This window comes from Oncorhynchus masou, chromosome 3, assembly GCF_036934945.1.
Source record: "Oncorhynchus masou masou isolate Uvic2021 chromosome 3, UVic_Omas_1.1, whole genome shotgun sequence".
NCBI lineage: Eukaryota > Metazoa > Chordata > Actinopteri > Salmoniformes > Salmonidae > Oncorhynchus > Oncorhynchus masou.
In genome coordinates, this window is record NC_088214.1 from 47,519,052 (window position 1) to 47,546,416 (window position 27,365).

General features: G+C 42.7%; 1 protein-coding gene across 1 annotated transcript; it reads left to right on the forward strand.

Moving 5' to 3' along the window:
• Positions 1 to 2,592: 2,592 nt before the first annotated feature.
• ranbp9 (RAN binding protein 9) lies at positions 2,593 to 26,847 on the forward strand. The gene is made up of 14 exons (XM_064942771.1): positions 2,593 to 3,160; positions 15,088 to 15,199; positions 15,703 to 15,755; positions 17,272 to 17,439; positions 17,932 to 17,954; positions 20,179 to 20,363; positions 20,618 to 20,730; positions 21,060 to 21,168; positions 21,466 to 21,620; positions 22,972 to 23,128; positions 23,656 to 23,777; positions 24,013 to 24,164; positions 24,923 to 25,034; positions 25,749 to 26,847. The coding sequence occupies exons 1-14, from the start codon at positions 2,944 to 2,946 to the stop codon at positions 25,877 to 25,879; spliced, it is 1,809 nt and encodes a 602-aa protein (XP_064798843.1). The 5' UTR covers positions 2,593 to 2,943; the 3' UTR covers positions 25,880 to 26,847.
• The last annotated feature ends 518 nt before the right edge of the window (positions 26,848 to 27,365 follow it).

The following is a 27,365-nucleotide window of genomic DNA, read 5'->3' on the forward strand; positions in this document are numbered from 1 at the left end:
CTTATGAATAGCAACTATCAAAATCACTTAGATCATACATTTCAGGTAGATACCTTGAAGCAACTGCTCTATCCCTCTCAATTGGGCATTCTGGCTTCTCTCGTCTGCCTCACACTAGCCTAACAAAGCAGGCGTAAAATAAACAATTAGACAAGTAGGCCCGCAAAGGATTATGATCATTGTAGTTCATAACCATTTTTTCTGCACTAAACTACTGTATGTCGACTATTGGTCTGTTGTGAACTGCAACTCTGAGTCACACAGTTAAGGTTTGATCTAATTCCTGTAGAGAAAATTGCATGATGTTGAGCTCACAGGAAAAAAATCAAATAGAACAAGATATTAAAGTAGTAGTTTCAAAAACGACTGACATTTTGGTTAATCGCCCAGCACAATCTACCCTCAAGTGGGAACCATGAATAAGATTTTCGGACAAATCACGATGTAGCAGGTACTCACATCTAATTTGGGAAGGGGGACATTTGGCACACAGACTTGCCTGAAACTGGCAGAGAAATTGCATTTAGGACACCCAGAATACGTAATTATCATGCACCGTCTGTAAGTCATCCAGAAGCTCTTTGTCCAGTTCGAGGTGAGTAATTGCTGTCCTGGTATCCAGAAGGTCTTTTGGTCATAAGAGACGGTGGCAGAAACATTATGGACAAATAAGTTACAAATAACGTTAAAAAACACACACAATAGCACAATTGGTTAGGAGTCCGTAAAACGGCAGCCATCTCCCCCGGCACCATGACACCCTGAAGACTTTCACTTTGATTATGCCTGCACATCATGGTTCACCAGCAGCCCCAAACGTCTAAAGAATAAGCTACCAGCCAAACAAGCTTGTAAGAATTTAATAAACTCCCCCCTCATACTCATCTGGTGGTTGAGCATTTTTTCATTTCTATCTCTGTAATTGTGTGTGTATGTATTTATGTAAAAAATAGGGATCACAATGGAAATAAGTCAATGACTTTATTGTATAATCCTGGTCACTTAAACATCTTTGTGTATATATGTTTTTTTTTACTGACACATAAAACCAATCAATCAATTCAAACTGTGAAGCAGCGAATTGATGAATAGAAAGAGACATCTCCTACAAAACACCAAAAAGTTTAATGACATTCAGAGATTGTCAAGCCAAGCCTTCGATACTGGGTAATTCTACAAGGTTTGGTCAGATGTATTTTCTGTTTCTTGAGATTGTCTATTTATTGTGATGATTGAAGTGCCTGAAATCGGTATGCTTTGTTTGTTGGTTGTGTGGTGCATTTGCACAGAAACCTGTTGGTAGAAAATGTGTTGCATATATTTTATATAATTATAAATATGGCATCAAAATGATGAAAATCTGATTTACCCCTAGCTGATAATTTTCTGCAGCTGGCTCTGATCGAAGTGTAATGAGGGACAGTAGTGGTCGGAAAACCCTCAACCTTCTGGCCCGTAGCCCTGCATGGCATCGACTGTGCCACAAAAGCATGCTGAAGTGGCAAAGTTGATATCCATGCTTATAAACAAAGGGTCGCAACTATTATTACTTTTGGTCGCAAACATTATTTTATAGTTCATTCTATGAGGGGGGAGGGTGTTACATTTATTTTACAGTAGAAGGGGAGGATCATGTGAAAATATCTAATGTTCAGGAGGGGGTGCATTTTTTTTTACACCTGGACCAGCCCCCCAACAGTAAATTTTGATCTGTGCCTAAGCTGTCATGCCTGCTAGCAAGGTAAAGAGCAATTGAACAGGTAAAGAGGTATGCTGAGATAACCTATGCAGAAAAATAGGTGTTTCAGGTGTTTGAAATTCTCCTACATCCGGAGGAGTGGGGGGGTCACCTGGGCCACCTCCCGTCCATCCTCATGTACTTCGTGTACCACCTCTAAAATAATGGGTGCATGACGCCCCTGAATCCAGGTTTCATTTAGTCAGACTCGGGACAGTTAGACTACATTAAGCCACAGTTAATACTAGCTTCAAAGAGATTCACTGTAAACCAAATGTAAACGAGCTGCAAATTGTGAAAGTATCTCTGTTGTGTAGGAAGAGTTGGCCTAATCATCTTGGGGGATGACAGCATTTGAGAAATGTGGTAGGTGAGCTGGTTTCAACTTGGATTTGCATTATTAGGTGATTATTATATAGATTTTTATTTAATTTGTGTGACCACAGTGTTAAATGTATGAATGATTTTCGTTCAATTCTTTATTCATTTATATAACTTTTTCATTTTACACAGTGATGGAAATGTAGGACTAGACCTCAATTTACCCCACTTCCTACAGTCATTCCTTGTATTGCATTAGCTACCCTATTTGATGAAGAAATTACAATTGAACTACTTTACCATTTTCCAAGAGAAAACTACTTCATATAGAGTTGGGGTTTCTGCAGATCAATTGGCCTAAATATAATAAACTGTTGAGAACATTGTGAGGATAGAACTAAACTTTGTGATAGAACCTCTGGTAGAACATTGAGGGATACATTGCTGTTTGTTATGTGTCTGAGCATGTACTTCCCAGTCCTTAAGGAAATGTGACTGGACCTCCTCTAAACCAATCAAATGTGTGGATTAGCACCGACAACAAACAAAAGATCGAGGTTAGCCATACTTTGTCGATGTCTACCAGCTCTAATCATATCTGCGAGATAAATCGTGTCGTATATTTTCAGTTTGTCTCCAAAACGCTTTAGTGAGATGGGTTTTCTTCGTTAAATTTGGTCGTTTTATGTGTTTAGCGGATGTCAGATATTGAGCCATTTTTGCAATACGCGTATTTAGTTTGCTAGCTTGTTTTGTGGCTAGCATTAGCGAACAGCGTTAGCTTTTAAAATACTTGACAGTTTGTGGAGGCGTTTGACTTATAGTTAAGTTGTTTGAATCGGTGGCTGACACGCCTTTAACTTAAATAAACCCGTTTGTTCGACATGTCGGGACAGTCATCGGGCTGTGGGTTTCTTATGTCGGTTGTTGTTCACGGAGACTCGGCTCTGAACGAGCAGGAAAATGAGCTCAACCAGCAACTCAGACGGCTCTATCCAGCGGTAAACGAACTTGAAACCCCGCTTCCTCGATCCTGGAGCCCGAAGGACAAATTCAGTTACATTGGCCTCTCTCAGAACAATCTTCGAGTGCACTACAAAGGTAACTATCTATGACGCGTGAATGAAATTAAATGTGAGTGCTAACGTTAGCTAGTGTCATCCGCTTACTTTGCTGCGGTTACATGTCAGTGGCTAGCTAGCCGTACTCTTAGCTAGCTACGTTACCTAGGCTAGCCAACGTTTGCAGCTAATCTTAGTAGTTATCGCTCTCAAAACGAATTGACAGCACTAGTTGGCTGCAAACAACAGTCAAGCTAATGTTAGGTTGGTAACTAGGTAATGATTAACAAAAATGCGCTGTCTTGTAAACCAGCTGGCGAAATCCCCAGCCAAAACAAGAACGTTAAGTAGCAACGTTACGCCAGCGAGCTTTCCAGTTAGACGAACTGCAGTCTTAGCTAACAACTGTCTGTCAAAGCTAGCAACAGTTGATAATTAGATTTTTTTTTAAACATAATTGACATGTCAGTTGTACCTTGCTACATAACTGGCACGTTTCTTTGTTTTCCAGCTGTTTAGCATAGATGGACTCGACCAGGTCCGGAAATAAACATGTCGCAATCGCCGATTTGTCATTTTTATTTGACATTCATTTAATTAGGCAAGTCAGTTAAGAACCAGTTCTTATTTTACAATGGCGGCCTACCCCGGCCAAAACCTCCCGTAACCCTAGCTGATTAGGCTAACTGATTTATAAGGGCAGGGCCTACTGCTAGCTTGTTTTTTATTTATTTATCAAGGGCCCAGGGTTCACAAATGAATTAATCTACGAGTTAAGCAACTAGTTAAATTGGCACAAATCAGCAAGCTAGCTTTGTCAAGCCGACAAAACAAAAGACACCTAAAGGCAAAGCCCTTATCCCGTGTAGGCTGTCGTCTAGCTATAGGCCTAAAGTTAGCTAGCTCGCCTAGAAATGCTTCTTTAGCACTACCCATTTCGGATCTGTATACCCTATATTAGGTCATATTGGTGGCAAATACTATTATTCAATCGGTTGCTATGTCATGGTGGAAGTCAATGGCTGGAGTGAAAATCAAGGCTCTTGCTTTGTACCTCAACCAACTAAAGGTATTTTCCCCAGTGTTTGATGTAGGCCTACTACATCAAGGTGTAACAGTGTATTTCCTTTCTGGGTGTGTAGGCCATGCATTTTACCCTTTAAACAATCTCTTCATATTATGTGATGTGTCTAGAGAACATCATGGCTTTACACATCCTCTTGTGGTTATACAGACCACTGAGGTTATAATATGAAAAAGATCTAGACTTATGCCTGACCTTTTCGTTTTCAACGTAATCTATTCGCGTTTGCATATGCCGATTCATGGACCGTTTTATATCCGGTTTACGCAGACTAACTTGACATGCGCACTTGAACTCGGTGCGCACAGGGAGCAGCCACGATGTCATCCAAAAACATTGGCAGACATTGGATGAATGTAAAATGTTAGATCTGCAATGTTTTTTTCTGGGCCACCTGACTAAATTGACAAAGAAATGACTTACAGATCTGTCATTCTCATTGAAAGCATGTCTAAAAAGCTGTAGCTCTGTTCTGTGCTCTATTTATATGCTTCACATTAAGTTTAATTTTTTGCTTCTTTCTGTTTTGTACAACAGCTGAAAATACCATATTTTTGGTTATGGAAAATATATTTCAGTGGTTTAGATGGTCCAATGATTATCTACACTAGTTTGCTTTGTCACAAACTGAAATTAGGCTAATTATTAGAGTTTAACAAACGGGAAATAAGCCTCTGTGACAATTTGAATTATTCAATGAATGTTTTGTGCACAAAGGTGACAACTGTCCTTATTAGGAATTTTCAAATCTGACTTCTATGGAAATTGTCTTTCTGGGCCAGAACTGACGCAAAACTGTAGGAGCAGTCAACTGTGTTTCTATACCGGAACCCTGGCTCCATGATTCATCAGCCAGGCAGGCATAGTGCAAACTTTAAACCACACTTGGCTGACAACTGGTCACTTGAGACTGACACTTTAGGTTATGTGATTATGTTCACAGGGATGGGTGGGCCAAAGATTATAAATATACTGACAAGATGCATGTCTCTTCGCCCAAACAATGGGAGTCGTTGACCACATGGCGGGTTGTCTAGCTCCCGCCTATCCTTACTTTGTTGGTGGATACATCTCATTATTGTAATCCTTTTTTAAATATTCAATGATGGTTGTTTTCAACCACCTGTATTCAATGGCGACGGATGCTATACTACTAGCCTCATGCCATGAATAGTCATCTCAAGACAACTCCGATAAAGTTCTCAATGTTGCCGGGATGTCACGTGTCCTTACTTAGCAGTACACTTGTAACCACTTAAGCAATATGAAACTTCTATTAGATCAAATAAACCTCATGTAGCAAATAAGACATACATTCTTTGTTGTTGACCAAATTCAACACTCATTGACCTCCATATAAAACTCCATTCTTGGTGGGCCAAACAACAAAAACACCACCTGCTGGAGTGAGATTTTCGCAGAGTTGGCCCACAATAGTGGAATTTGCGGTATGCCTTAAATCATATTCCCCCATTGAAACTGGGGGATACAAATAGTGGAATAATGCCATGTTTAGCATCTAGTGCAAGTAAGGTTTGCATTTTATATAAATTCAACAAAAGACAATGTAGTTAATTTGACAACTGAAATCGCACTGTGGAAGTATTCGACTTCAGAATTACATTACATGCATACCTGTAGACTATGCACTGTATAGCCTACCTATGGATCTTGCAGGGCTTGACATGGGCTGCTGGCCCAGGTAGGTTTTGGAAACCATCTGGGCAAGTCAATCATCCATCATGCTATTTTCAATCTAGGCTATATAATTGAGAAAAGTCTGTTCCAAAAGCTGTTAGTTTATGTACAATGTAACCTCTAAGCTGCGCACGTGCGCAAAGTTCCACTCAGAAGAAATATCAGCCCACGCAGACAAGCAAGAGTGAACTTCATTCAACTTTCTACATTCCTCCCCTGTTAACACTATCAACGCTTCCCTTAACTCGCAATTGATCGACTCAACACAATATTAGCCACTTTCAATGCAACAAAACAAACTTTGCGATAGATTTTGTGGTAGGCAGAACGCATTAGCGTTGGATTCTATTGCATTGACAGGCACCACTCAGGCCCGTACTCTACACAGGCCCGTACTCTACACAGGCCCGTACTCTACACAGGCCCGTACTCTACACAGGCCCGTACTCTACACAGGCCCGTACTCTACACAGGCCCGTACTCTACACAGGCCCATACTCTACACAGGCCCGTGCGCCATAACCAATCAATGCTGCAGTAGGCCAATATGCAAATAGACCATTGCCATATATGGATCTGTGCCATTCACTTTGAACTGGACTGTTTACAGCATGAGTGGTCGGGAGTAGGTGAGCTTGTTTTGAGATCAAAGCGAGAGCTGCATGTAGCCACTTGCGCACATTTGTTCATATCTTTCGCTAGTTAGTGAGTTATTAGCCCAGTTATAGATCATTAGTAGTCAGCAATGGGGGAGGGATTGCTTCCTACAAGAACACATTGTGTGCATTTCCAGCTATCTTTGAAAAGCGAGTCAGGTAAAAGAAACGTTTTTAACCTTTTAACTAGGCAAGTCAGTTAACCAAATCCAATCCGGAAGTGCTGTTTTTCCTGAAAGCTCTCTATTCCATAGCCTGCCTTCGCTCCATTTAAAGGGATACCAACCAGATTCCCCATGGTGTGAAGTCTTTAGACATGGTTTCAGGCTTTTATTTAGAAAAATGAGAGAGATTACATCGCGTCATGCAGTGTTATGCATGTGCAACAGCTTAGAGCAGACATTTTCTCTCTCCTATCGAAGAAGCTATAGTCCCGGTTGAAATATTATCGATTTATATATTGTAAAAATAACCTGAGGGTTGATTATAAAATTAAAATAAAAACGTTTGCCATGTTTCTATGAACTTTACGGATACTATTTGGAATTTGTCTGCCCGGTCTTGACCGCTCGATCCTGTGGATTTCTGAAAATAACGCACCAACCAAATGGAGGTATTTTGGATATAAAATAATCTTTATGGAACAAAAGGATCATTTTATTGTGTAACGGAGTCTCGTGAGTGCAAACATCCCAAGATCATCAAAGGTAAGCGTTTCATTTTATTGCTTCTCTGACTTTCGTGACCAATCTACTTGGCTGCTAGCTGTTTAATGTTTTGTCTACTGAGAGAGATGTCCTTAAATAAACGATTGGAGTGCTTTCGCTGAAAAGCTTTTTTGAAATCTGACACGCCAGGTGGATTAAGAACAAATTCTTATTTTCAATGACGGCTTAGGAACAGTGAGTTAACTGCCTTGGTTAGGGGCAGTACGACAGACTTTTTTTTTTTTTTTTTTTTTTTTTTTTACCATGTCAGCTTGTGTACTCGCTCTAGCAACTTTTCGGTTATTGGCCCAACGCTCTAACCACTAGGATACCTGCCGCCCCTAAAGAGCTTTTTTTTTTTTTTTTTTTTTTTTTTTTGTCTGAAAGGGTCAGTTGAATTTTGTATAAGCTAAGTAGCCAATAGGCAAGAGGGTAGCATACATGGTCTGATTCTCTGATAATGGAATAATTGTGTTTTTATAAAGTGTCTTCTTGCATCAAACGCATTCAGTCACCTTGTCTGAAGGACAAATGGATAAACAGGTTGTCAATCACTTTTAAAAAGTCTCATGGAACGTAGGCCTACATTGAACACGAGACATTTGCTGCTACTGTAGGCTGAACATGGTAAAATATTATGGGATGAATGTTCTAAATTCTTTTTGATGGTAGGCCACTCTGACAGTCCTACATTATGATCAAATGGCCAGTAGCCTACTTGACCACTGTTAAAACTAACTTAAAGCTGGTACAGCCTGTTCACAGTAAACATGTGCAAGAGTGTGCAATTTTCACCACGTTCAAGTTTGCACCCAGCAAAAAATGAGGGAACATTGTCCCGCTCAAAATAATCTACATAACCAAACTGTCACGTAGCTCTCAAGTGGTTCTTTTGTGGAGCAGCTCACAGAAGAATGACAGCAATAGGGTAGGTAGGAAAGACTTTTAGATTTGTGATATACACAACTTTTTGTGTCGACACCCCTTCAAATCAGTAGTTTCGGCTATTTCAGGCACATCATGCAATCTCCATAGACAAACATTGACAATAGAACGGCGTTACTGAAGAGCTCATTGGCTTTCAACGTGGCACCGTCATAGGATGCCACCTTTCCAACAAGTCAAATTCCTGCCCTGCTAGAGCTGCCCCGGTCAACTGGAAGTGATGTCATTGTGAAGTTGCACCTAGACATTTCACAACGGCTCAGCCGCAAAGAGTTAGGCCACACAAGCTCAGAACGGGACCGCCAAGTGCTGTAAGTGTGTAAAAGTCCTGTTGCAACACTCACTACAGAGTGCCTCTGGAAGCAACTTCTGCACAACAACTTCGTCAGGAACTTCATGAAACGGGTTTCCATGGCTGAGCAGCCGCACACAAGCTTAAGAACACCATGCCAAGCGTCGGCTGGTGTGGCGTAAAGCTTGCCGCCATTGGACTCTGGCGCAATGGAATTTCTTTCTCTGGAGTGATTTAATCACACTTCATCTAGCAGTCTTGCAGACTAATCTGAGTTTGGTGAATGCCAGGAGAGCGCTACCTGCCCCAATGCATAGTGCCAACTGTGAAGTTTAGTGGAGGAATAATGGTCTGGGGTTGTTTTTATGGTTTGTCAAGTGAAATCTTATCGCTCCAGCATACAACAATATTCTGTGCTTCCAATTTTGTGGCAACAGTTTGGGGAAGGACCTTTCCTGTTTCAGCATGACAATGCCCACATGCACAAAGCGAGGTCCATACAGAAATTACTTGGTTAGAGCGTTGGACTCGTAACCGGAAGGTTGCAAGTTCAAATCCCCGAGCTGACAAGGTACAAAATCTGTTGTTCTGCACCTGAACAGGCAGTTAACCCACTGTTCCTAGGCCGTCATTGAAGATAAGAATTTGTTCTTAACTGACTTGCCTAGTTAAATAAAGGTAAAAAAATAAAACTTGTTGATCAGTGTGGAAGAACTTGACTGGTGGCCTGCACAGAGCTCTGATCTCAACACCTTTGGGATGAATTGGAGCAATGACTGCGAGCCAGGCCTAATCGCCCAACATGAGTGCCCATCCCCACTAATGCTCTTGTGGCTGAATGGAAGCAAGTCCCCGCAACAATGTTCCAACATCTCGTGGAAAGCCTTCCTAGAAGAGTGGAGGCTGTTATGGCAGCAAAGGTGGGACCAACTCCATATGAATGTCCATGTTCGATAAGCAGATGTCCACATACTTTTGGTCATGTAGTGTAGCATTTACTGGTAGATAAGTTAACAATGGATATTTAAACCAGAACTACTTTTTGGTCCGAAATCTTTCCAAAGCCTAATTCGGTCATCTTGCGCTGTTTTGAATGAACAATTCTAATGGCTTTCCCAAAACAACCTTCCCAAATGAATGTTGAATGCGAAGTGGGTCGAGCTGGCAGAATGTCCTGATGAGTTGCACAGTATCGATCAGGTGGGTGTTAATGAAGACTCTGCCGTCACATGTAGGCTACACTGTACAGTATAGAAACACCACTACACAACGGACTCTTGCTTGGTTCGCAATTGAATTCAAGGGCACCTATAACCCTCCCCACAAAACATATATAAATAATATTCTCCCACACCTCATTAGTGGTCTCCTCATGTGGGCTAACCATTGTTGTTTTTTTTAATAGGGCCACATGACTAGCCTGCTGAAAATCGTAAACAATGATCCCCTTTTTTGAGATTTGTTTTATACATTTGCGCAATCTCCGCCGACGATTAAGGCCTCTGATTCAGAGGTGTTGGATTAAATGTGGAATAAAGATTTCAGTTGTGCAACTGACTAGGTATCCCTGTTCGTGTGTATTGACATTCATATTGCAATGTACTAGCCGGACTTGTTTTTTTTTGCAGACATTTAGCGGGGCTCCCGAGTGGCGCAGCGGTCTAAGGCACTGCATCTCAGTGCTAGAGGTGTCACTACAGATCCTGGTTTGATTCCAGGATTGTATCACAACCGGCCATGATTGGGAGTCCCATAGAGCGCCGCACAATTGGCACAGCGTTAGGGTTTGGCGGGGGTAGGCCGTCATTCTAAATAATTGAACTGACTCGCCTAGTTGAATAATGATCCAGAGGGACTTACAGAAGCAATTAGGGTAAAGTGCCTTGGCGACTCACCCTAAATTCTACTGCGCTATCTTTTGCTAGATACTTGAGTCTAAGACTGCCATCATTGAAGCCGTTTGTGGTGACAAAAGGCACGAAGGGCGTTGTACAAAAAGTAATCAGCGACGGGATCGTCTCTAACCAATCAGAGTATCAAAGCCAATGATAATTAGTTTTATTTTTTTTACCCACGTGTGTTCTTTCTCTGGCTCAACCCAACGGCTTCTGGAACAGTCAGACGGCCTGAATGTGTTTGCATTTGACTGGAGCAAGGAGTCTGTGTAGCCAGGCACGCAATGTACAGCGTTACCCATCTTGGTTCCGTGAAATGGTGTATCAGCCAACTGTCACCCACAGAACACAACTGAAGCGTTGGCACAAATATTGTGTTCACTACAACCCCAGTTGTAACTAACCTGATTAAGCTTATTAACCAGCTAATTACTAGAATCGGGTGTGCGAGATTATGTCTAGTAAACCTACAGGACGGTTGCTTTCCAGGAACCGGGTTGTTGACTTATATTAGGAAGCAAAGTGGAAATTAGCACCGTTGTCACCATCTTGTTGCATCTGACCATGCAGACAGAGCTCGAGTGACTGGGCGGGGCTTGGTGTGGGAAGCGCGTAGGTATTTATGGAAGGAGAGGGAGTGAGACTAGCAAACTAGGTTATCTATAAAAATGGACATTTAACAAAATCAACATTGACATACCTTTTTGTACAAGTAAAAACCCAAACTGGTCTGTGCAGCTGTGTGTACACTGAACAAAACTATAAATGGAACATGCAATAATTTCAAAGATTCTACTGCATTACAGTTCATATGGAAATCGGTCAATTGAAATAAATTAATTCGGCCCTCATCTATGGATTTCACTTGACTGGTAATACAGATATGTGAATGTTGGTCACATATGCTTTACTTTTTTATTTTTTGTTAATCCGTAGGGGTGTGTGGCTCTGAAAACCAGTCTGTATCAAGTGTGACCATATTTCTCGTGTTGTGCTGCATATCGCCTTCACATAGAGCTGATCAGGCTGTTGATTGTGGAATGTTGTCCCACTCCTCTTCAGTGGCTGTGTGAAGTTGCTGGATATTGGTGTGAACTGGAGTCAGAGCATTAAAATTGTCTTAGATAAAATGCAATAGTGTTCATTGTCTGTCACTTGTGCCTGCCCATACCATTAAACCCACTGCCACCATGGGGTACTCTGTTCACAATGTTGACATCAGCAAACTGTTTGCCCAAATGTCTGTCATCTACCCGGGACAGTTGAAACCGGGTTTTATCCATGACGAGCACACTTCTCCAGTGGCCATTGAAGGTGAGCATTTTCCCACTGAAGTCTGTTATGACGCCAAACTGCAGCCTGGTCAAGACCCTGAGGACGACGAGCACGCAGATAGTTTGCATGTGAAAAAGCCAGATGTGGGGGTTCTGGGCTGGTGTGGTTACACGTGGTCATTTCAGTTATCTGTTTATTTTAGATCATGACCCATGGTACCAACACTTGGCATGGCGCGTCTTAGTTTTGTTCAGTATAGTAAAATACGGTATTTCGCCCAGCCCCACGTTGTACAGCATTACCTATGGATCTTGGGACCATGAAATGTGCGATCAGCCTCCTCTGACACCCACAGATTGCAATTCTGAAGAGTTCACACAAATATTAGCTTCAATGCTCTTGTGGGAAAATCACCTCTATTCAGCCAATTTGTACGTACTGAACATTCATATTGCCATGTACAGCCGTACCTATTGGGGAGGGGGATATCCCACCATTGTTGCTGCTAGGACTGATGTGAATTGAGCCACATTAGCTCAGTGTTGTCACGGAATAGGCCGATGCCCCATTTCATGGTCCCAAGATCCATAGGTAAGGCCTAACAGCCCACAATGCAATTCTAAAGTTATAATACATCCATAGTGCGATTTCAACAGCTTTTACGTTTGTGTCAAATGAACTACTTACTGCCTTTGAATTTATATAACATTCCAACCTTGTTTAGCGTGCTCTATGGCATTATTCCACTAGTTGTATCAGTTCTCTTCAGTTTCAAGGGGGACTTCTTATTTTGAAGTTGAATCGCAAATTCCACTTGTTGGTAATCGTTATTGTTGCTAGTGTCACAGGTGTGAATGGTCTCTCAGGGTTGACATTATTTCTGATGACTTACAGACAGTGCATGATAATTACTTTTCTGGGTGTCCTAAATGCAAGTGTATGGGCCAAATGTCCCCCTTCCCAAATTAGATGTGAGTACCTGCGACATCATGATCTGTCTGAATCTTATTTATGGTTCCCACTTGGGGGTAGATTGTGCTGGGCAATTAACCAAAATGTCAGTCGTTTTTGAAACTACTACTTTAACATCTTGATATATATATATATATATATTTTCCTGTGAGCTCAATGCGCACATCACGCAATTGCTCTACAGGAAATAGATCAAACCTTAACTGTGTGACGCAGGGAGTTGTAGTTCACAACAGGCCAATAGTCGACATACAGTAGTTTAGTGCAGAAAAAATGGTTATGAACTACAATGATCATAATCCATTGCGGGCCTACTTGTCTAATTGTTTATTTTACGCCTGCTTTGTTAGGCTAGTGTGAGGCAGACGAGAAGCCAGAATGCCCAATTGAGAGGGATAGAGCAGTTGCTTCAAGGTATCTACCTGAAATGTATGATAGTTGCTATTCACAAGTATACCTTCGACATTGAAGTAATTTTCTTAAATCATAGGCAGCAGTTCTATAGATGACTTGGAATTAAATATTAATGTAAAAAAGGAATGTAAATATTTCAAAGTACTGTGAATAAATGATGGTTAAGTGATAAGCATTCACTACCATCATGGGACTTTTTATTAATTGTTCTGTGTTAAAGCGTTCAACCCGCATAGTGCAATTAATGTTGAAAAATAATTACTAAGTGATTTAAAAATATAATCTACCTCAAAAGGAACTATTCACCTTCACTTTTTCTGTTCACCTAATGCTGAATTCCCACACCGCTCGGCATTCTAGTAAATCTGATTTATGCAATATGGTAGTTGTAATTGCTGCTGTCTGATTGGCTTGAGGGAATTTCTATCTTACTACTTACGCCTATCCAATTGTTTCAGATCTAAAGCAGTGCCTATGGGTAAGAGCTAGTGGCTAAATTGATTACAGGGTGTCTTGTTTCATTCATGCCATCGCTTCCATCCACCCACAGGTCATGGAAAGAACCCTAAAGATGCCGCATCCGTACGAGCCACTCATCCCATCCCAGCTGCCTGCGGGGGCCCTGATAATCGGATGTTTGTGCCTGATGCTGTTCGTTCTGCGATCCTGGAGTGGGCCCATTCCTCCAGGCTTGCCTGCCACCCGGGCTCCCGTCAGACCGTGACCTTCGTGCGACAACGCTTTTGGTGGCCTATGATGGTTCCGGATGTTGCCGAGTTTGTCTCCGCCTGCATGGTCTGGTCTTCAGCAAAACCACTGCCTGTCCCTCACCAACCCTGGTCCCAAAATATCCCTGGAGTTTGTCAAGGGTCTACCCCCGTCTGAGGGGAACACTACCATCCTGACTGTGGTCAATCGGCTTTCCAAGGCCACTCACTTCATTCCTCACCCCAAACTTCCAGATCAAATGGACTGCCCGTGGATAGGGGCTTCAGTTCTCACACTGGTTCTGGAAGGCGTTCTGCGCCCTCATTGGTTCGTCGGCCAGCCTGTGCTCTGGGTTTCACCCCCAGTCCAATGGCCAGTCGGAGTGAGCCAAATAGGATCTTGAGACGACTCTGCGCTGCCTGGTCTCCGCCAATCCCAACTCCTGGAGCCAGCAGCTGGTGTGGGTCAAGTACGCCCGCAACGCTCTTCCCTGCTCTGCCACGGGCCTATCTCCATTTGAGTGTTCCCATGGGTATCAGCAGGAGGAAGAGGTCGACGTACCTTCTGCCCAGATGTTTGTCCGCCGCTGTCGTCGTACCTGGAGGAGAACCCGGTCGGCCCTCCTCAAGACCACCTCCAGGTATCGACGACAAGAGGATTGCCGTCGGACCCCGAATCCCCGGTATCATCTCAGAAAGAAGATATGGCTATCAAACCGGGATCCGCCCCTCCATGTGGAATCCCGCAAACTCTCCCCCCCGGTTTATCGGCTCATTTCCCATCTCCAAGATTATTAGCCCCTCTGCTGTTCGTCTTCTGTTGCCTTCGACATTGAAGTAATTCTTATCATAGGCAGCAGTTCTATAGATGACTTCGAATTAAATATGAATTAAAATGTAAATATTTCAAAGTACTGTGAATAAATGATGGTTAAGTGATAAGCATTCACTACCATCATGGGACTTTTTATTAATTGTTCTGTGTTAAAGCGTTGAACCTGCATAGGAATTATTTTTCAACATTAATTGCACTAAGTATATTTTTAAATCAATCTACCTCAAAAGGAACTATTCGCTCAGCTTTCTTTCCTGTTCACCTAATGCTTAATTCCCACACCTCTCGGCATTCTAGTAGATCTGATTTAAGCAATATGGTAGTTGTAATTGCTGCTGTCTGATTGGCCAGGGGGAATTTCTGTCATACTACTTACCCCTATCCAATTGTTTCAGATCTAAAGCAGTGCCTATGGGTAAGAGCTAGGCGTTGAATTGATTACAGGGTGTCTTGTTTCATTCATGCCATTGCTTCCATCCACCCACAGGTCACGGAAAGACCCCTAAAGATGCGGCATCCGTACGAGCCACTCATCCCATCCCAGCTGCCTGCGGGGTCTACTACTTTGAGGTGAAAATCATCAGTAAAGGCAGAGATGGGTAAGATGGCTGCACAGAATTGAGCACTACGCACACTGTGCTCTACCCATGCAAACCTCTTGACTTAACTAATCAGTCTACAGTTAACGTTTTGTTCAATCAAGGTCATCTAATCAGTTCCCTGTAATAGTTAACGGTTCTGAGATTAGACTCCAACCCATTAATCGGCCTATAAACTTTTTCCTAGGGTGTATTCACTAGGAACCAAACTGAACAAAAACAGGGAGGGACAACCTGAATTTGTCTAAAAAAACAACACACTTTTTCATTTGCAATTCAACTTTTGTTATGCTGTGCACTAATGAACACCCCTGATTTCCATTGCTGATCACATCTCTGGACAGTTAAGAATTGACCTTTGCATGAGGGTGTCATGTTGGTATGATTGATGAAAATCCCTTGAGGCAGTTTAGATATCCTTCGCCAGTGGAACCAATTCTTTCTAAAACTGTTAACACGCCCGGATCATCACATTTTGACCCTGCTATCTTTCTGTTTATCAGGTACATGGGTATCGGTCTCTCGGCTCAAGGTGTCAACATGAACAGACTCCCTGGTAAGGCGACTCTGAAAGCTATAGCTTGTGTGTGTCAATGTTGACACTGCCTTGGTCTTCGGGTGGGTTGAAACCGTTTGGTTTGTGAATTGTCCCTGTCTGTGATGGGGAATTATGTGAATTGGTTTGTGTGTTTATTGTCTGGAAGACATGCTGGTGATGCACATACACTTGTGTGTTTCAGTGGATTGTCTGTTTTCTTTGAGTATGTATTGTCAAACTCGTGTGGGTGTGCCCTTCGAAGCCAGACAGGCTGCTTATTCTCTGTCCTGACATGACACCATTGGGGCAGGGTCACATGTGGGGGGGGGTGTTATCTGGCAGTGCAGGGTGTCTCTCTCTGACACGGGCCTGCATCCCAAATAGCAGACTATTTCCTACATAGTGCCCCACATGCTCTGGTCAGAAGTTGTCCACTATATAGGGTGCCGTTTGAGATGCGTCCTGTAACCCTTCAGGACACAGGGCGGGCCCGGCGAAGGCCCACGGCATTGCAATGCAGCGCAGTCGTATAAAACAGCAGACAGAGCAGTGCCAGATCATGGCTTAGTAATCACTAATGGCTAGTTGCTAACTTGCTAAATAAAACTGTTAGTAGCTTTGTGACCCACAAGTGTCAATGGAACGTGGCTAATTCTTAGGAAACCTAATACCAACATGCATGAGAATTCAAATGAGAACATTCTTCAATTATTTTGACATTTTATAGCAGAGACTTAATTAGCATAATGCACATAATTGTTAGGTCCTAGGTTTTAAAAGCTATACTGAAATGAGAGCTTCTAATCTAACCGGTGCCGTGGCAGATCGATAGGCCTATAGTTTACCCAGGTGTAAAACTGATATTCGTCTTCTGCTGTGAGGCTTTCTAATCTGAACATTTAGTTTGAGGTGCATTGGTGAAGTGTTTCTAGTGTGTGATGGTTAGTGCAAACACATTTCCTCTTTGGGGTTTAATGAAGTATTATCTTATAGAGAATTGCTACTTATACTGAGAAAAAAAAAATATATATATATATATATTATATGCAACAATTTCTAAGATTTTACTGAATTACTTTTCATATAAGGAAATCGGTCAATGTAAAAAATAAATTCATTAGGCCCTAATCTATGGATTTGGCATGGGTGGGCCTGGCTGGCATAGGCCCATCCAATTAGAATATGGTTTTTTTGCCACGAGCTTTATTAAAGACAGAAATACTCCTCTGCAACTCTCCTCCCCCTGCATGGTTACATGTGGTTGTGAAGCCAATTGCACGTACTGCCAAATTCTTTAAAACAATGTTGGAGGCGTGTTTTGACAACTGCACATTTTAAAGTAGTGTTTTTTTATTGTTCCCAGCACAGGTGAGGAATATGCTTTTTGTGGATATGGAACATTTTGGGATTATTTTTATTTTTCTCAGCTCATGAATCATGGGACCAAGATTTTCTATGTTGTGCTTACATTTTTGTTCAGTTTGTAAGTCGAGGCATCTTTCAGAGTGACGTCAATGTCTGTGGTTTTTCTCAGGTTGGGACAAACACTCGTATGGTTACCACGGAGATGACGGCCACTCGTTCTGTTCCTCCGGCACGGGGCAGCCCTACGGCCCCACGTTCACTACAGGTGACGTGATTGGCTGCTGCGTCAACCTCATCAACAACACCTGTTTCTACACAAAGAATGGCCACAGCTTAGGTATGGAACACCCCTGCTCTAGAACATAAAAATGAATTTAATTAATGTAGTAATCCATTATGGAACTTAAACTGAATGACACAGCTTAAATTTTGTGGAGTTATTGGGGGGGAATTGGGAACTGGAAAATGTACACACTCTGAACTAACACAATGTGTGCCCCACCCTTTAATTTTTTAACAATTTATTTATTTACACCATATCACTATCAAACAACACGCCCCATGAAAACACATGATACACAATATTGTTCTGTGTCATCCTGGTCTGAATAATTTGACTCGTAAAGGCACTTTTCTATACTTTCTTTGCATGTCACATTTCATCCCACCCTTTAATGTATTTTAGAGGCAACATTTTGTCCAATTGAACATCCATGGTTTGCATAGAATTGATATGCTGCATCATGCATTCCTGTACCCAACAATAGGATATTCAGTCAGAGATTGAGAAATGTATGTTGATGTTTTTATCTTCTCTCTTGTACTCTAGGAATAGCCTTTACAGATCTACCGGTAAGTATTATCCCACTGGCCATGTTGTCTTTAAAAGCTGCATTCTGGGATGTGAAACAACTAAACGACACCCCTGCCACTTGTTTTGATCCACAGCTGAGGGATGGGCTTAGGGCAATGTAATCCCCCTCATTCATTGGTCACACTCTAGCTGCATGGACTAACATTCCATGATATCCAAGAGATGGTGTCCCATGTACCAAATACATCAGAGGACCTTACAGTGAAATGCTTACTTATAAGCCCTTAACCAACAAAGCAGTTTTAAGAGAAATACCTACAAAAACAAGTAATTAAAGGGCAGCAGTAAAATGACAATAGCGAGGCTATATGCAGGGGGTACCGGTTAGTCAAGGTAATTGAAGTAATACATGCATACTACCGTTCAAAAGTTTGGGGTCACTTAGAAATGTTCTTGTTTTTAAAAGACGAGGACTTTTTCTTCCCCCATTTAAAATAACTTCAAATTGATCAGTAATACAGTGTAGACAATGTTGTAAATTACTATTGTAGCTGGAAACGGCAACGTTGTTTGTAAACAATGGATGGAGTAATAAAACGTGATATGTTGGCTTATGATAGACAGTTGTGCTAATTTCATTTAGACTTTTATGCATTCAATTCTTAAAGAATCAATGGGTAAATATCTAGAATTTTAATTGAACAACTTCACAAATCCCAGACTGTAGCTTTAATGTAAACGATGCATACTTTTAATGGTGTTTGCTGCCTGGAGGATCTGATATAGAAAACAAATATGTGAAGACTGAAGAATTTATGCCATTTTAAAGTTCCTAAAAAAAATAATGAAATTTACATGTCTGCATCTTTTTCGCTGCACTCTGAGGTGGGGGGGTTTGAGCGCTGGCTGCGCTGTCCCCCTACCAGCAGAATGACCACTTGTTTGAGGATAAAATACGACTGCTTTAGCCGAAACAATAATCCATTGAGCAGAAACTGTTGGCCACGAGCCAGCATTCATGTTTCTCTGGGCTCTACGGTGATGTGCGTCAACTCCACTGGAGCTGACCTTTTCTCTGTTAGACCATGAAACAGGCTTTTAGAAATCCCTCCGCTGCTAACTCCAGGGTCATGTTCATTAGGCGTGAAACGGGGCGGGAACTACCAGAGTATGCCGAATGAGAATGCAACCCGAGTGGTCATGATTGTTTTTATTTTTTGAATATGCCAATGTATAACTCTCATTACAAGACTTCCACTTTATTTCCTGAACTGCTTTTTTTGTGACCAACCTTTTATTCAGTTGTCATTTTTCAGGGGGGGGTACAGGTACAAAAAACAATCAAATGATTACATAACCCCCCTCCCTCTCCTTGGTTTCCTTGATGTTATACTGTCTGACCAAACTTAAAATGATTAAGTTGGTGGTTTGGATTATGGGATGTCAAGGTCATATTTTTCCATATTCTGTTACAGTTAATGTGGGGGTTCATATTCAATTAGTTAAGTGGACAATCATTTTTCTTTAAGCGCCAGCTTTTTCAATTTTGCAGCAAATAGAAATTGTGACAATAATAGCACCAAAGCGTTTAAGGGTCATATCAGTGAAGGCCACCTCTTCCAGGCCAATATGAGATGCCATTTGTCGCTACTCAGCCACGGGGGAGAAGAATCGTGTCTAAACCAGTTTAAAATTGTATTTCCAGGCACATTTTGTCCCATCTGAAAGTTTGGTACGGATAGTCCTATGTCTTCCCCTCTTTGTAAATTTTATCCGGGATCGTTTACCTTTGCCATATACACTGAGTCTACAAAACATTAGGAACACAGTCCTAATATTGAGTTGCACCCCCCAATGTAAGTAATGGTAGTCTTTCTTGATAGATGGCAAATTCTGCTGTTTTATCAGTACATTGCTCCTTATAAAACAACCCGTCTTGGAGTGTGTTCATTATTGCGCACTGTAGTGAAATGTTTTGCAACGGAGAACAAACGTTTCTTAAGCGGACATTCAGGTAGGTCCCTCCCAGTTTCATTTGGTTCCTAGTGAATGCAAACCTGGTATCAATTTGGCTCCTTGACCTATCTTGCTTGTGAAATTATATTATATACTCGCTGATTTGTGGTGTAGGCTATATGGAACTTTTCCCCTTGAGTGGTTTGATGAAAATAAATACAAAAGATCATCTGTTTGAACCATGCATCCAACATTTTAAGAGTTTGTGATTTAACAAATCATCTTAGTATATTTGTGTGTCCCCAGCCCAACCTGTACCCCACAGTGGGGCTGCAGACCCCTGGGGAGGTGGTGGATGCCAACTTTGGCCAGCACCCATTTGTGTTCGACATCGAGGACTACATGCGCGAGTGGCGGACTAAGATCCAGGCCCAGATCGACAGGTTCCCCATAGGGGACAGGGAGGGAGAGTGGCAGTCCATGATCCAGAAGTAAGTACCTTCCCTTGTAGCTGTACACACCAATGGAAACTACATTTCCCATCCGCCCTTGCAACTTGTTTGACTTGTATTATTGACATTTTTTTTTTTAATTTTTATATATATCTCAAAATTTCCAACTTGTTTTTTAAGTGGGTATTTCTGACTCTGAACCTCGTATTTCCAAATTCCCAACAGCAGCATATCGTTATCTGTATATCATATCTCTGAGCTGTTATGTTTCTCCTACCTCTTTGTCTCCACAGAATGGTGGCATCCTACCTGGTCCACCATAGTTACTGTGCCACTGCCGAAGCCTTTGCCAAATCCACAGACCAGGCTGTGCATGAGGAACTGGCCTCCATTAAAAACCGACAAAGTGAGTCATGCTTGTGTGAAAGATGGGTTTAGGGTGTGTCCTGTCATTGACTTGTGTATTTGCATTGTGTATATTAGAACTATATGCCATATTCACAAAATGTAAACTTACTAGATGGGTAGTTGGCATAGGTGGAGCCATTACAATATTTCTTAGGGACACATTTGCCTAGAGGCCAGGGGCCAAAATGGAATGGGCCTAGAATAAATGATTGTCTAACACTTTAAAATGTTTCCGCTCTCGTACCTTTGGAGACGAAGGGGGAAATGCCATGCCACACTAAGTCTCATCCCAATATGTGAATGATAGTAAATGGAATGTGCTTGCAGAGATCCAGAAGCTGGTGTTGTCAGGCAGAATGGGAGAGGCCATTGAGACCACCCAACAGCTGTACCCCAGCCTACTGGAGAGTAACCCCAACCTCTTATTTATGCTGAAGTGAGTGACTGCAAGGGATAGGCAATATTGGCACATTTAGGAACCGTACCTCTTAAGGGGAGGCTCAGGATATTACAACTTGTTAGATGGTTCCTCACCCTGGAAGTGGTTGTAAATTCCTGAACTTACCCTTTAATGGCAAGACTACATTGATGTGCAGCCAAGTATATTTGGTTGTTGGTATATCTGTATTTGATGCTGTATTTTTAATGTGGTGGTTGATGGTTTGACAGTTGTATTGGATAGGCCTGATCTTTGTAACCCTCCCCCTGTCCACTTAATCCCACTGTCTCTCAGGGTTAGACAGTTCATCGAGATGGTGAATGGGACGGACAGCGAGGTGCGCTGCCTGGGAGGCCGCAGCCCCAAGTCCCAGGACAGCTACACAGGTTCACCTCGCCCCTTCAGCAGCCCCAGACACAAAGCAAGCGGCTCCCAGGCCTACCTCACAGGTATATGATACACTGAACAATCTGGATTCCCCATGACAGATATGCATTGGTTAGTCACAGATGCCTTAATTAAAAAGCATCTATCTGGTGTGAGAACCATTGGCCTCATGCTGCGTGACATCTCCTTCACATAGTTGCTCAGGCTGTTGATTGGCCTGTGGAATGTTCTCTCACGCTTCAAAGGCTGTGCGAAGTTGCTGGATATTGGTGGGAACTAGAACACGCTGTCGTACACTTTGATCCAGAGCATCCCAAACATGCTCAATGGTTGACATGTCTGAATATTCATGGATGAACTGGGACATATTCAGCTTCTATGACTTGTGTACAGATCCTCATGAGGTGGATGAATAGCGTGACGAAATGTGCCTCGTCCCAGTATCTGTGCGTTCAAACTGCCATCGATTTAAAATTCAATGGTGTTCGTTGTCCGTAGTGTTTATGCCTGCCCATATCATAACCCCTCTGCCACCCCGAGGCACTCTCCACAATGTTGACATCAGCAAACCACTCCCACACGGTGCCATACGCTGTCGCCATCTGCCCAGTACAGTTGAAACTGCGACTCATCCATGAAGAGCACACTTCTCCAGTGGCCATCGAAGGTGAGCATTTACTCACTGAAGTAGGTTACGACGCCGAACTGCAGTCAGGTCAAGACCCTGGTGAGGACGAGCACGCAGATGAGCGTCACTGAGGGTTTATGCAGAAATTCTTTTGGTTGTGCAAACTGTTTCATCAGCTTTCCGGGTGACTGGTTTCAGGTGATCCCACAGGTGAAGAAGCCGGTTGTGGAGGTCCTGGGCTGGTGGGGTTGTGAGGCCGGTTGGACATACAGCCAAATTCTCTAAAACGACGTTGGCAGCAGTTTATGGGGGAGAAATTAACATTAAATTCTGTCTACAGCTCTGGTGGACATTCAGCTCATGAAACATGGGACGAACATTTTACATGTTACATTTTATGTTTCTGTTCAGTGTATATTCACACATCTGGTTGTGTTCATTAGGCACTTAACAGGCCGAAACAGGAAGGTACTTTTTGAAATGGTCTTTTTTTTTTTTTTGCACAACGTTTTTGCAACAGTGTGCTGTTATAACTATGACCCTGGGGCGTGTTCAATAGGTACCAAATGGAAGAGCACTAACAAACGGAGGGACTACCTGCATTTGTCCAAAAGGATTACATTTCTTTTTTGTTGCTAAATGTTTCTAAACCTTATCCATGAACATGACCCAGTCCTGGATCAAATTAATTTAGTCATACTTAAGGTGCACTTTATTTAGCTTGCCATTCACCTTTTTGTGTCTTGTATGGTGTTTTTCATCTGACTGTCCTGGTTGCTTCCCAGGATTTGATGGCGGCTGTTGTAATGGGGTGATGTCCAGTAAGGCCCAACCCTCCCCCCACAGTCACAAGCCCTGCCCCCCGGGCCCAGCCCTCCTTGCCTCCGCTGCTGAGCTCAGCTCCCTCAATGGCAGCCACAGCCTGCAGCAGCCCAACGCCAGGTATGGAACATGCACAAGGCTATAATGTACTGAACACCCTACTCAATACTAGTTGCTTGTAAACGCTTCAACATGCATCCAACACTAGAGAACATTTTAAACGGTCAATACCGACAGTCTTGCACAGCCTGGTTAACTTCTACCTGCAAAACAAGGTATTGACACAACGTATCACGCAACCAAAAAAACGCAGGTTTAAGTTCGACTACATTGCAGTGGGACTGAACAAAACTTTGGATTTACAAATCGGCTTGCAGTTCTAATAACTTATGTTATCAATATTATAAGTACTAGAACTCTAATGATATTCCAAATCTACGAGAATGGAAGAATCAAATGCTTTATTGAAATACACATTATTTTTTTGGGACTTGGAAATGTGGCTCTGAGGAAGTGTGATGTCAATGTTTGTTGAAATGTATGAATGTTGTCTATTTTTGTCTGTCAAAAATAAAGTATATAATTTCTAATCTTTAAAACGGATCCACTCAAACACACTTCCTGTTTTACCCCCCCCCCCCTCCCAGTACTGATGTGGACATGGAGGTTGACCACTTCACCAACGGAGTGACCGAGTCCTCCTCCAACGGCTTCTTCAATGGCACCTCCAAACACGGAGCCCAGACAGAGGACTGTGACACAGACATGGGTGAGTGACAGGCCATGACATCCACATGATAGTTGTAACTTTTTGAAGCTTACAACCATTTTTAAACAATGGAGTAGTGCATCTTTTTGTTATGATAAGACGGATGTGCTAAACTCATGAGGCAAAACTTATTATTCAAGAATCAATGGGTGTGTATCTATCAAACCATCCCTCGGAGTGGCTGAATGCTATGTCCTCGCGTGACGTGCGCGTTTGATTGGTTCTGTGTCCACAGAGGTGGAGTCAGCCCAGTCCAAGAGGCAGCTGTGTGGGGGAAGCCAGGCAGCCATCGAGAGGATGATCCACTTTGGCCGGGAGCTCCAGAGCATGAGTGAGCACCTACGCCGAGAATGCGGCAAGAACTCGGTCAACAAGAAGATGCTCAAGGTACTCTGTCAATTATGTTCAAACAACGTCCGATTAATGGCTCAATGTAATGGCTGTAAAACCTTGGATGTCCATTTTGCTGTGAGTGTTTTGCGTGTACGTCACACTACATTAAGTCTAACAACGCAGCACTGCACTTGGCCTATAACTACATCAATATCTCAACAGTATTTCTCTAGCAGTACACTACCGCACTGAACAATTTCAAAAATGTTACTACATTATAGTTCCTATAAGGAAGTCAGTCAATTGGAATGAATTCATTAGGCCCTAGTCGATGGCTTTCACATGACTGGGCAGAGGTGCAGCCATGGGTGGGCCTGGCTCCCAAGTGGGTGGGGCAATGCCCACCCATGGCTGCATCCAATCAGAATGAGTTTCTCCCCACAGGGGCTTTCATTACAGACAAATACTCCTATCTTGGCAAAAAACAAAATGCTCATGAACAGGGATGTAAACAAACTTGACAAACTTTTTGTGTGTATGTCAGCTAATGAAACACAGAACCAATACTTTAAATGTTGCATTTACCTTTTTGTTCAGGGTATGATCTGTCAATTTTGAACTTTGTGTACAATTTGAGGTTACTGTACCTTGACTCACTGCATCCATCTCTCATTAACAGCTGTTTCTCCTACCCTACCTTTCCCCGTTCTTTTCCCTGCAATGATTTTTACATTCTTCTAAATTCTTGTTCTTCTTGGCTGTCTTTCTCCTCTATTTGTATGTCCCTTATCGCTTCCCATCTCCCTCTGTAGGATGCATTCAGTCTGCTGGCCTACTCGGACCCGTGGACGAGCCCAGTGGGCTACCAGCTGGACTCTATCCAGAGGGAACCGGTGTGTTCCACACTCAACAGTGCAATTCTAGGTAGGTACACCACCACCTCTGTCACTTCAGAGCCTCTCAACCAGCAGTCAAGTGTTGTCCACTCTGGGGCGGTTTCCCAGACACCGATTTAAAGACTAGTCTTGGACTAAAGATGCACTTTCGATGGAAAATCTCCATTGAACATGCTTTTTAGTCTAGAACTTGGCTCAATCTCTGTCTGGGGAACTGGCCCTGTAAATTTAGCATTTTGATTACAATAATGCTAATTCTGTATAGCTTCGCATTGACCGGGGTGTTATCGTTTTCCTTTGAAAATGTCAACAAATTAGGGAGCGGTTAATTATCAACGTGGTCATAAATGTGAAGTCATTTTTTGATTGGAGTCCTGGTTAATAAGTAGTCATTTGGCGGTGTCCATAGCTACTGTGTATGTGGCGGTGAAATGCGTTGCCTATGGGTGTGCTATGTGGAACTGACTTGACTTATTTAGTGTCCTTAGTTACTAGGCCCATGTCATGGATATGATGTGTAATGCATTGCCCAATGTTAGAAATGTATGAATCTCTAAAATTGGTGTTGATTCAGTCTTTTATTGATTTTAATAAGATGTGCACACTAAGGCCCTTATACAGCCTCACCCCCACCCCAAGTTACTCATTCAGCAGTGTCCTTAGCTACTTTTGTGTTGAGTGTTATGCATTAACTATTGGAGTGATATGTAGTCCTTACATAGCTGTTTTCTACCCCCCACAGAGACTCATAACCTGCCCAAGCAGCCCCCTCTGGCCCAGGCTGTGGGACAGGCCGCCCAGTGCCTGTCCATCATGGCACACTCTGGAAGTGGCTCCTGCGCCTTCGCTGCTGTGGACGATTACCTGCACTAGCCCCCCACACACAGGTCCCCCGCCTTCACACAAACTCAATCTGGATCCCTCCACTCCCCGGGCTAGCCAAGGCTACTTTCAGATTCTCCAACCTCCTGAAGTGTTCACTCATGCATTGGATTGGTGCAAGAATGCCTGGGAAGAGTTTTCACCATCTTCCTCACAGCAGTCCATTCCCTTGAAATCCATGAGGGGAGTGTACGAGTGCACTCTTTGGGATAGGGTGGAGAATCGGGATGTTGCCCAAGTCTCCCAGGAACCCTGATGCAAGTCTGCCCACGTAATTTTGGTTGATGGGGAGAAGGGGGAAATTGCAAAGACTAGCCAACTAGTAAATTCACCTCTCTGATCTGTGTGACTGTGGCAAACCATGCAGGATTTTCATATGCCCAAACTACTGTGCGAAGGTGGGAGCACCCTGGTCTGAAGAACAAGGAACGGCTTTCCAGTGACCGCATAACACCAACCCAGTCAACATATGTTGACACTCCATTTGCCAACCCAAAACGTGGTCTGTTTAAACCCCTGACCAACTATACCTACCAGGCAAGCCAGGCCCACAGAAGACGTGAGTATTCCGACCCATTCTAGTGCATTTGCACCTGGGTTTGGAGTACGCTAGCCGATTCCCACCCCGAGAAACCAACTCCTTGGTGGCGCAAAAGGCACACCCAAACCCCATGGCATCAGTGACTGGTGACACATGTGGCTTGAAGACTGAAGAAGCCAGTGAGAGAATCTACAGTCTTAACTTTTGTCCTTCTTTTAAAAAAAAAAAATATTGTTTATTTTGGGGAGGGACAGTAGGTGGGAGAGGGTGGGTAGGCTCTGTTAACACTTCCTGGTTTACAAGGCATGGTGGTTTATTATTCTAGCTAATTATATTCTTACTTGCATACACAGTATATTTGTTGCGCGCCGGTAAGAGTGAATTCCACCAAATAATAAAGGTCCCAATCCCACCACTCCTTACTAGTGACAAGTGTCAGCGTGTGTACATGTTAACATTTCTATGAATAAAATATCAATCATTAAATATTTAGCTACCAAAAGAAAGGAAAAAATATCTACCCTCAAAGCTTCACACTGAGTGTTTAGAATCCTTTGTGGTGGTAGTCTCTGAAACTTTGTTATACTGTGGTTGAGAAGTTTAATTAACCCTTTCCATGGGTACCCCAGTACCTGACCCCCCCCCCCCCCCAACTGCACAGCAGGTCTGATATGTTATGACATTTTATTTCCTAATGTATTCATTCATGGCATCACATATCCTTTAGCCATGAATAACTCATGAGCCCTTTCTTGATTTGACTGCTGAGATTGTCTCAGTTAAGTTCTAAATGAACATGTGTCTGTAATGAAGGGCTTTTCAGACTTTTAAATCCTCAATGTTTAGCAGATTAGCCTTGTGTTGAACCGGTAGCGAGCTAGCACCTAAGCGCTCATGATTTAATGTTAGCCAATACCCAGAATAGGTATTGTCCTG

Bases quoted from the DNA above. Each gene is read 5' to 3' on its own strand.
- ranbp9 (XM_064942771.1), top strand. From the start codon at position 2,944: ATGTCGGGACAGTCATCGGGCTGTGGGTTTCTTATGTCGGTTGTTGTT. The intron at 21,169-21,465 runs GTGAGTGACTGC...ACTGTCTCTCAG, and splicing joins AACCTCTTATTTATGCTGAA to GGTTAGACAGTTCATCGAGA. The intron at 23,778-24,012 runs GTGAGTGACAGG...CTGTGTCCACAG, and splicing joins GGACTGTGACACAGACATGG to AGGTGGAGTCAGCCCAGTCC.